Genomic DNA, 11867 nt, shown 5'->3' with positions numbered 1-11867 from the left:
AGAAGAAGATCAAGAAGTCAAAATTTCAAAAACAACTCAGTATTTGTTTGTCAAATGCAATCCTGATCTCAAATCATCCATTCCTCATATCGTTGACATTCAACGTTTATCTGTTTCAAATAAGCAGTCTCTTCAACCTTTCTTCTCTCTTCTTCAATCACTTCATGACTCTCACAAATACTCTCCTTTTCTCATCTTCAACACCAACAAATCCTCTTTTTGTCTCTCTGATTCCACAAAACAAATAGCCGTTCATCCTTCCGATTCACCAGTTGGGTTCAACAAAACGCCCATGAACATGCCAAACGCAACATTGTGTGTTGCTGCTGCTGCAGACGGTTATTCTTTGAAAAGCATCGTTTAATGACATTCAAAGAAAATTCCAGCCGAACTGCGTGTGATGCTCAGCTCAACAATAAATATCTGGGAAGATAACGATGGCTGGACGACAGACGCAATATTTAGAAGATACTCCGAAGACGTTCTCCTTCCAGGAATCGTAGAAAGACGAACTCTTTTGAACAAAGATGACGAAAGATGCCTTCTTCTGCAGGACTCTCATCCATCGAGAGCTCAGCCCGAAATTTGGTGAAAATTCGCTAATGCCTCCATCGAAGTGGTAACATTCATCCCTCACAGCACACACCTCACTCAGCCTCTCGACCGTGGAGTATTGGCCGTCTTCAAAAAATGTGTTAACACAAAATTTGTCGTTCCTGCTTCTTCATCTGTCTCTCTTTGTCGAAAAGCAATTGCAGATACCCTTTCTCAGGCTCTGCAAACAGCTTTATTGCCTGAAACAATTGTTTCTTCGTTTGTCAAAAGTGGAATGTTGTCAAATCAATGGCATGCTGTTCTTTCCACCTTACCTGATGAGCCTTCTGTCACACTGAAGAAAAAGAACCACAAATTTGATTTTCATGGAAAAATTATAATCGATCAAGATTTTTTGAATGAATGGAGATATCAGAAGAAAATGAAAGAAGAGAAGATAATGAATGATGATAATGAAAAAACTGTGGGAAAAAAATTGTTTGAGGATGAAAAACCATAGAAAATGAAAAATTCCACGAAAAAAAGTTTTTTTTGACGATAATTCTGGAGATGAAAGAAAACAAGAAAATTCCAGAAAAATAATCAAGAGAGAGTTGATTGATTATATTTATTACTAGTGAACTTTTATTTAGAAACAAACATGCTACAGTGAAATAAATTTTTTTTTATTTTTTCATTCCCATTTAAAAAATTATCCGAATTAAAAAACTACCCTATCTTTATAAAAAAAACTTCTTTTATTACACACCAATAATAATTCAATCATTTCAATCAGAAAAGAAAAATAATCCATTTTCAATCTTATTCCATTTCGTGCATTCTTTCTGAATTGAATGAGATGTGAAAAAATAAAGAATCAAAAAAAATAACATATTTTCAATCAAGTCATGCCTCAAAACATCTTTCGCAATTGCTGTGCATTCATCGTGCCCAATTTCTTTAAACTCAAAATTCTCTCAATCAAAAACTTTCCACTTGCCCTGCCAACAAAACAGAATGAGCATTCTTTCAATCTCTTTGGAACTGAAAAAAAGAACATAAACCCAGAAAAGCAGCAATTCGAATGACATTTCACAACAACAGTTTGCTTCCTCCGAAACGAGTGATGCAATCTGGCTTCCCCAAGCAGCTCCACAACATTCAACAGTCCCTGAGCCATCCATTCGGCAAACTGCTTGAATTCAACTTCATCAAAACTGTCAATGGAAAAAGAAGCTCCAAGTATTCCACAAGCTTTGAATATTTATGATATTCATTCCACTTTTCCTCCCTTCCACTCCGCTCATGCCTATTGCTCTTCCAACTCTCTTGTGTCCAACTGTCAGGCAAGATGTTTAAAATACAGATGTTCTTGAAGGCTTTTTATGGTTTCTGCAAACTCCTTTATTCCAACTTCTTTTGCCTCAATCCTGATTAAATTAAAGAAAAATTTTCAAATAAAAAACTCAAAAAAGAAATAAGTTCACACAAAGATTCCCTCTGTTTCATTCTAGCACAGAAAAGACATTTCGATATCCTTTTGCCTTTCCTCATTCTCCTCTATCTTCCAAGCAACTTTCAAATAACAAAACACACAAAATAACAGTCCTTCTATTGGGGCAATGTGAGGATTTGTATCTGATGATGTGCAGCTCTCGCATCGTTCAATCAACAAACAAAGGGTCTTTTCAACCATTCCTTCTTCTTTCAAAAGACTTTTTCAAGCCAATCTTCTTCCAAAACTTGCCTCAATTCGAGCCCCAGCAACATAATATCTTTCAACATCTCAGCCAATAATGTTTATGCAACATCAGGACTATTAAAAGATCTTTTCCAACGTCCAACATTTTTCTCATCAGCAACCTCAGAAATATCACAAACAACTGAGAAAAATCCATTCAATCCGTTTCCTTCCATTCTACCTGCCATTTCCAGCCATCTTCTGAACCAGATCTTCCGCTCCCCAAAACAGCTTCATGAGAAAAAAACATAAACTTCAATGATGTCCTCTGAAAAACAAATTTATCCAAAAAATATTCCAAACCCAAACAACTCAAAACACACTTTCTGAAAGCTCCCGAGAAAGAAATAACAAATCCCTAAAGCTCCGCTTGTTCAATGAAGCAGACATATCCCAAAACATTCCATACAAAAATCAATCAAAAAAGATAACACAACAATATCTGTTTTTCATCTGTTCCTTTGTGATCATCGAATGCACCAAAAAATCTCCATCTTCCCATCAGTAATAAAATGTACTCCGTTTGCGCGTTTGATAGAAATAAGCTTGCACACATGCTGTATCAGTCTCCCAGCCGATAAAACATTTCTAGCAAAAATTTTTTTATGGAACACAATTATTCCGTGTTTTTCTTTTCTCCTCCGGACACCATTTAAACATCCCTTAAGCATTTACAGTCTGAAACCATAATTACGTTGATTCCATAAATTATGTATAACCTTTATGTGTTCAATTCAAAATACAATGTATACGAGAAACGATCATATTTTGGTATAAACACTGAAAAACCCTATTGTTATGAAAGGAATTATTTCTGCGATATTTTTTGCACTTACTGTATTTTTGCAAACAGCTGATTCAGCGAATACGGAGATAACTGTGTTTGTCAAAAGCGGAGCTTCAAGTGATGGAAAACAGTTTTTTACGCCAATTGGAAGTCTGAAAGGAGCATATGAATTACTTGGGAATCCATATTCAAGTAGGCTTGCAATAAAAGTAATTAGGAATGATGAAGGAAATGATGCTCTAAAAGCTGAAGCAATAACATTTGAAAAAACAAACGGAATCACGATTGAAGGAATAACAAATTCAGCAGGAATGAATGAAAAAGTTGAGATTGACTGCAATGTTAAATCAAATAGTGATCTGTTCACGTGCAAGCAAACAGTGACATTCAAATACTTGATATTCAACTTCCCAACAGCATTAACTGACGTTACAGAAGGATCGAAAGCAAATACAGATCCATTCGCTCTGATTCACGCGGATACAGAGTCATTTTCTCTAACAATTTCTAACTGCGACTTTGTTCGACCAACAACAGGAGAAGTTGGAATCCATCTTGTGAAAGTGAGTGCAGGGTATGTGACGATTACAGGAGTTGGGTGTTTTAATGACACGAATACTGCAGCATTTACAGTGACGCCATTTTCGGTTGAAGGAGCATCATCAATTTCATTGATATTATTATATTTAAAGAAGATTACATCAAGTTCAAGCACGGTCATGAAAATCACTAGTTTAAGTCAAATTGATGTTTTACTGGATAATTGCACATTTTCAGAATGCTCTTCAAGCGATACAACAGCGACAAGTGGGGCATTACATATTGAAAGTGCTTCGAAAGATAGTTCATTTGCAATAAAAAGTCCAAATCCAACCACTTTTTCCACATGCACCTGCGAAAATGGGAAATCAGGCGGAATCTTTTTGAAAATGACGGGAATAACAGAAGCTTCCAAATTGAAATGGCCAATGTCGAAAGAGCATTTGGAATTTTTTGATTGCAATGCAGGAAAAGGCGATTCAATCAGGAATACTGGATTGTATTTGGAAGTGAAAACTGAACTTCATAAAAACATAGCAGCAGAAATGAAAAGTAGTTTTGCAAAAGATTACAAGATAACGTCGAATAAATGGTTTGTCGCTGCAAAAGGAGAAAATGATGCTGATGTTGATTTCACAGAAGTTTATTTTGATATACCAACAACTGCATTTGCCAAAAGTGGTGCTTTAGGTGATGGAAAATCATTTAATACTCCTGTTGGAAGTTTGAAAGGGGCTTATGAATTGCTTGCAGAGGAAAATGCTGAAGGATTTTTCTTGAAAATAATTGAACAAGGTGAAGGAGTTGCTAAACTTCTAGCAGAATCCAATGAATTTAGTAAATTTTCACAAATAACTATTGAAGGAATTACAAATACAGATGAAACAAATGGGAAAGTTGAGATAAATTGCGATGCAAAATCAAATAATGATCTATTTACGTGCAAACAAAAAGTTACATTCAGTTATTTGATATTCGATTTCCCAGAAACACTGGATCAAGATATAAATGTATTAAAAGACAATTCAGATCCATTCGCGCTTATCCATGCTGATTCAGAATCAACATCACTCACAATTGACAATTGCGAATTTGTTCGACCGGCAACAGGAGAAATTGGAATCCACCTTGTGAAAGTGAGTGCAGGAATTCTAATGATGAATCAGGTTGAGTGCACCTCAGAGAACGTAGTGAAATTTTCAGCAACACCATTTTTGGTTGATGGAGCAAATTCGGTTTCATTGACATTATTGATGTTGGACAAGATAACATCAAGTTCAAGTGCCGTTTTGAAAATTGTTGGAAAAAAAGATACAGCTATTTCAGTGACATTGGACAAGTGCACATTTACGGAATGCATTTCAAGCGATACAGCAACAGCAACAAGTGGAACATTATATGTTGAAAGCGAAAATGCTGGAAGTTCATTTACGGTTGGGGATAATAGAATAACAATATTTTCTAAATGCACGTGCGCAAAAGGCAAATCAGGAGGAATCTATTTGAATTTGAAAAACATTGCAGCTGATAAATTGAAATGGCCAGAAACAGGAAGCAATTTGGAATTTATTGAATGCAACGCAGGAGAAGGCGATTCAATTAAAAATACTGGGTTGTATTTGGATGTGCCAGTCGACCTTCACAGAGAGATAGCAGCAGCTATGAAAAGCAGTTTTGCGACTAGCTACACACTTAGTAATAATAGATGGTTTGTGGCAGCTCAAGAAACAGATGACAAAGATGTTGACTTCACAATAAAATATTTTGATAGACCGACGACAGTATTTGTTCAGAATGGTGGGGTAGGAGAAGGGGCTTCTCAAGAAGCACCGATTGGCAGTTTGAAAGAAGCGTATGATTTGCTTGCAGAAACGAGCAACCAAGGATTTGCTATAAAGATTATCAAAGCTGAAAATGCACTTACAGCAGAATGCAATGAATTTAATAAAGCATCGGGAATCACGATTGAAGGAATTACAAATGCAGACGGCACAAATGGGAAAGCTGAGATAAATTGCGATGCAAAATCAAATAATGATCTATTTACGTGCAAACAAAAAGTTACATTCAGTTATTTGATATTCGTTTTCCCAGAAACACTGGATCAAGATATAAATGTATTAAAAGACAATTCAGATCCATTCGCGCTTATCCATGCTGATTCAGAATCAACATCACTCACAATTGACAATTGCGAATTTGTTCGACCGGCAACAGGAGAAATTGGAATCCACCTTGTGAAAGTGAGTGCTGGAACATTGATTATGAATCAGGTTGAATGCATTCATGCTGAGACAGCGGTTTCATTCTCTGAAACTCCATTTTTGGTTGGAGGAGCATCATCAGTTTCATTGACGTCGTTGAATTTAAAGAAGATCACATCAATTTCAAGCACCGCAGTGAAAATTGTTGGTAAAACAGATACAGCCATTTCAGTGACATTGGACAGCTGCACATTTACAGAATGCATTTCAGGCGATGCAACAAGCGGGGCACTTTATGTTGAAAGTACCTCAGCAGATAGCACATTTACTATAAAAAATAATGGAATAACAACATTTTCCAGATGCACATGTGCAAATGGAAAATCAGGAGGAATCTACTTGAAAATGACGGGAATGACCGATGCTTCCATATTAAAATGGCCAACAACAGGAAGCAATTTTGTATTCACTGGGTGCACAATTGGAGCATATGGTTCAGAGAAATCCACAGGATTATATTTGGAGGTGCCAGTTGGACTTCACAAAAACATTGCAGAAGCGATGAAGAAAAGCTTTGCAGCAGATTACAAAGTCGAAACAAACAATTTGTTAATTGCTGCAAAAGGAGCAGATGGAAACGATGTTGACTTTGTGACGAAGTTCATTGATTTGTACAGTATTGCGTTTGCCAAAAAAGGAGGAAATGATTTGGGGACGGAATATGGAAAGCCAGCCGGGTCGATAGGGGAAGCGTTCAATTTGTTGAAAGAGGGAACAAATTTAGGAGGATATCAAATAAAAGTTATCAAAGATGACAATGCATTGGAGGCCAACGCAATTACGTTGGAGAAAGAATCGTCAATTGTGATTGAAGGAATTGCTGATACAGCAGATGCAAATGAGAAAGTTGAAATTGACTGCGATGCAAAATCAAATAAAGATTTGTTCACGTGCAAGAAAGAAGTTTCGTTTGAATATTTGACATTCAACTTCCCAACAACATTAACACAAAGCAGTGGAACATTGAAAGCAAATGCAGATCCATTCGCGCTTATCCGTGCTGATACAGAATCAACATCACTCACAATTGACAATTGCGAATTTGTTCGACCAACAACAGGAGAAGTTGGAATTCATCTTGTGAAAGTGAGTGCAGGAATTCTAATGATGAATCAGGTTGAGTGCACCTCAGAGAACGTAGTGAAATTTTCAGCAACACCATTTTTGGTTGATGGAGCAAATTCGGTTTCGTTGATATTATTGAATTTGGGAAAGATAACTTCAAGCTCAAGTGCTGTGATGAAAATTGTTGGAAAAGTTGATGCTGCTATTTCAGTGTCATTGGATTTCTGCACATTTTTGGAATGTGCTTCAACAGCTGAGGCATCGAATGCAACAAGTGGGGCACTTTATGTTGAGAGCCAAAATTCATTAAGTTCATTTACGATTGGAAATACTGGAATGACAATATTTTTTTCATGCACGTGTGCAAATGGGAAATCAGGTGGAATCTATTTGAAGATGATGGGAATTACCGATGCTTCCAAATTGCTATGGCCAGCAACAGGAAGCTATTTGAGTTTTTCTAGTTGCAGTGCAGGAGAAGGCGATTCGATCAAGAATACAGGATTATATCTGGATGTGAAAACCGAACTTCATAAAAAAATTGCAGAAGCGATGAAGAAAAGTTTCGCAAAAGATTACACGCTTAAAGATCATGCATGGTTCGTTGCAGCAAAAGAAACTGAAAACAAAGATGTTGACTTCACTGCAAGATATTTTGATCCTCCGATTGCATATGCCAAAAGTGGAGCTTCAGGTGGTGATGGAAAGACATTTGAAAGACCTGTTGGAAGCTTGAAAAGAGCATATGATTTGCTTGATAAAAAAGAATGTGATGAAAGATACCTTATTTTAATCATCAAACATGACGAAGGAAAGGATGCTCTTAAAGCTGAAGCAATAATATTTGACAAATCATCAGGAATCACGATTGTGGGTGTGCAAAAGACTAATGATGTTGAAAGCGAGTCAGAAGTTACGATCGATTGCGATGTTAAAACAGGAGGCAATTTACTCACATGCAAGAAAAAAGTTGAGTTCAGGAGCCTTTCCTTTAACTTCCCAACAACACTGGAAAATAAGCAAGTAAAGAATGATGGACCGACAGCTACTGAAACAGGAATGTTTGCATTGATAGTTACAGATGGTGCAGATGCAGAATTGAGCATTGTGAACTGCAGATTTGTTCGACCAAAACCAGCCACTTATCCATCTGTGATGCATTCAAATGCAGGTGAAGAAAAAGTTGGAATACATCTTGTGAAAATGAGTGCAGGATCATTAACCATGAGCGGAGTTAAATGTGTTGATGATGCGAAAACAGTTTCATTCAAAGCGACACCATTTTTGGTTGAAGGAGCAAAGGAAGTTTTGATTGATGATGTGGAAGTGAAGAAGGTGGAAGTGGAAGATGGAGCAGCGATAAGCATCAGTGACCAAACAATAGGAGAGGTAAAAGCGAGCAAAAACAATGAAGAGACAGAAGGGTCGGTTGTGGTTGTTGAAGGGCTGAAGATGGAAGAGGTGAAGTCGAAGAGTGGGAATACAGCAGGGTTGGAGATATCGCTGGGAGAGGATGATTCGAAGGTGAAGATGGGAAGGAAAAAGGCATGCACATTCAAGGAGTGCAAGGCAGAAAATGGGAAATCTGGGGCGGTGTATATTGAGATGAAGCAGGCGAGTGGGAATCTTGAGCTTCCAAGAGAGAACAAACTGGAAATTGATGGGACGAACAAGGGGCAAGGGAATTCAGGAGCATCTCTGTGCATTGTGGCAGCCGATTTTGATGCGTTCGGCAAGCAGGAAGGAGCGTTTGAGTTTGCGCAGAGCTACGATGAAGGGAATGCAGGGTGGGTTGTTGGAGCAGCAGATGTCAATGCTGAGCCAGAGGATGTGTATGAAAAGTATCTGAAAAGGAAGGAACCTGAACCTGAGCCAGAGCCAGAACCTGAACCAGAACCACAGCCACAGCCAGAAACAGATCCAGAAAAGAAAGACGAACCAAAAACGAACATAGGAGTGATTGTTGTGGCAGTTGTGGTACCGATTGTGTTTGCGATTACAGTGGTGGTGATAGTGATTGTGGTGGTGGTGGTTGTGAAGAAGAGAAGATCGAAGTACAACTCGGATGATGATGAGGATGTTGGCGGAGAGAAGGAGCAGGAGATGAGCAACAATGTGTAAGAGAGATGGTTTCAGAGAAGGGAAGAAAGTGAGAAAGCGAGAAAGAAGGGTGGAAGAGAAGGGGAGAATTATTCTTATACATATGTTTTTTTTGATATTTTTATTTTTTCGATTTATTTTGCACTGAAAATCATTCAACAACCTTTTTATCATTTTGAATTTTGCACTGTTATTTAACGTTTGCTATTTTGTTGGTGATGGTGAAATTAAATACATGTGCATATATACATGGACATATGTGTTTATATTTGTTTACTGAACACTATTCACTATTCTTTTCATTCGCCATTCACAATTTTCAGAAAAGCCTTGAGAAGAGTTTGAAGGTGGAGGAGAGGAAGAGGAGAGAAAGGCTTATGATATTTGTGATGGTTGAAAGATTAATACACATTTTTATAATGTTTTGATTTGTCCATTTTGATGGACAGTTAAACTCGACTTTTGCAATGATGATTTTATTTTTTGAAGTTATAACTTGGCTTTACCTTTTTTAATTTTAAAATTTTAAATCTTTATTTTGATGTTCCATAACTTTGAATTTTCGGCATACGCAAATTGCCATTCGCTTTTTGCTTTTCGCTTTTGACATGTTCAGGCGAAAGCGCCTTCCATTCAGCAAGAAAGCTGTAAAGTCCCACTTCTGCTGAATTGGATATATTTTCACTTTTTTATTCTTTTTTATTTATTTGACTGTTGAATCATTCAAAGTGAAAGGTATTGGTTGCTTTGTTTTGCAGCTCACTTTGTTTGGGGCACAGGACTTTGTGCCGATGAACAAGAATAAAAACATGAAAAACAAAACAATTCCTTTTTTTTAATTTCAAAGATGGGGCTCATCCCCCAAGTTTGATGCTGCCAAAGCAGCTTCTTCAGAAAAAAAAAATAACAAGAAAGCAGCTGGGATGAGGTGGAGGAAGGAAAAGAAGACAAGATGGATTCTGAGTGATGCTCTCGTTGAAACAGAGCTTCCCTCTGCTCCTCACTCCGCCCTCTTCCTAACAAATCAAGATCCCTTCTTATTGCTGATCCAACGTTTGCTTCATTCCTCTTTCCTTCTTTCCATCTTTCCTCTTCTTCGCTTTTCTGCTAAATCTTATCAGCTGCTCCAACGTAAGTATCCTTTCTGAAATAGCATCTTCTATTCATTCCATTCCACCTTGCCTCTTCCTCCCCCTCCTTTTCATTCCTTGTTCTCATGTCATCACCCTTGCTCTTCTGTCCACCTTCTTTCCCTAAACCCCTCGTTTTCTCATTTTCTCTCTCACTTGCTATCTCTTTTTCTCTGTCTTCTTCATTCTCTTTTCCTGTTTGCTTGAACCTTCTGCTGCTTCCTCCAAAATACCCTTCAAACAAACATTTTCTCTCCAAATAAATCTTCATCTGTCTTTTTCTATTGGCTCCCCTTCCCTTTCCAATAAATCCTCCTCGTATTTCCTTCCACAAGAAATAGAATTCAGTCTTATTTGTTCATTCCTCTCTCATTCTGTCCATCTCTTTTGGTGCGGTGTGTTTGTTCCATTCAATCAAAATAACATTCTCCAAAAAAATCATTCTTGTCCTTTCCATCATTTCCACATCCTATTTCCCTCGCATCCCTTCCTTTCATCTCTTTTCTTTCTTTCTTTCTTTTTATTCATTCTTTCCTTAATTTTGGAATCTCTATCATCTGATGCTTTCACTTCTGACGCTTTTAAGCTGATCTTCTGTTTGAATGCATGCCATTCATAAATAAATTGAATCCGATTTGTATATTTTCAATGATAAGATAGCATATTCTCCTTTTCATCAATATTTGTGATGATTGAAAGAACGAACCAATAAAAAGCATGCAGCGATCCAGATCAGGTTCCGTGTGGTGAATGAAGCTCTTCATGCCTTTGAGGACGAGGAAGATAACTTTTCCCCCTCTTTTGAGGAATATGGTTCCACAAATCTTATGAATTCTCTTAGCATATGGTTTGTTATCATTCCCATTCATTCTGACTGCTCATCAGATGATTCAGATGCTTCTTTCTTCTCTTTGACTTCCACAGCTGATTGAATCTTCCTCCAATATTTCTGTGAAGAGCAAGATGTTCACAAAATATCCTCTTCTTTCATCGGCCTTTGAGGATGACTCAGATTTCAAAAAAGAGTGTCTGAGGTGGAAGGCACCAGAGTTGCAGATGAACAAGAACAAGGAAGCAGCAAAAGAATCAGCTCCATTCTCAATTGGGATGGTGCTGTGGAAGTGACTGAAACTGAAGATTCCTTTTGGAGAGGACGAGGCAGAGGTGGCTGGATGGAAGAGGAGTGCGAATGGAGAGAGACAAGAGAAGGAGATGGCAAAAGAGCAGACGTTGAAAGAGATCTTGAATGAATTGCATGTTGAGTGAGGATGAAAGTTGATTGAAACTGGCACATCTGAAGAATAAGCTTTATTCGAGACGTTAGGAGTGAGTGAGTGAGTGATTGAGTGAGTGACGTGATAATAATTATGATGATGATGTTTGATGCGATCAGTGCTTCGCTATCAGCAGAGGAAGAAGGTCAAGAAGAAGGTGATAAAGAAGGTGAAGAAGAATGGGAAGAAGAAGAAGATAAAAAAAAAAAAAAAAAAAAAAAAAAAAAGAAAAAGAAAAGAAAGGTGAAGAATGTGAAGAAATTCGAGACGGAGAAGAAATATAAATTCAATTAGAAGTAAACGATGATAATTTTGCAGAAGAAAAAGAAGAAGAAGAAGAAGAAGAAGAAGAAGAAGAATTAATGCTATTTATAGAAGGAGTGAAATGTTCTGAATATAGCTGTCGGAGAAATAGAGTATTCAGATTGCATT

The 11867-nt window shown here is 37.4% G+C and overlaps 1 protein-coding gene across 1 annotated transcript; it reads left to right on the top strand.

Moving 5' to 3' along the window:
- Positions 1-2985: 2985 nt before the first annotated feature.
- On the top strand, positions 2986-9052 carry MONOS_17349 (uncharacterized protein; the record flags this gene model as incomplete). Its single annotated transcript, XM_067870261.1, has 2 exons — positions 2986-3046; positions 3129-9052. 2 exons carry the CDS (start codon positions 2986-2988, stop codon positions 9050-9052), a joined length of 5985 nt encoding a protein of 1994 aa, XP_067730818.1.
- Between the last annotated feature and the right edge of the window lie 2815 nt (positions 9053-11867).

The sequence above is a fragment of the Monocercomonoides exilis genome, assembly GCF_001643675.1.
Source record: "Monocercomonoides exilis strain PA203 chromosome Unknown scaffold13-1861174, whole genome shotgun sequence".
NCBI classification, from domain to species: Eukaryota; Preaxostyla; order Oxymonadida; family Polymastigidae; genus Monocercomonoides; species Monocercomonoides exilis.
This window is presented reverse-complemented; position numbering and strand designations above follow the sequence as displayed.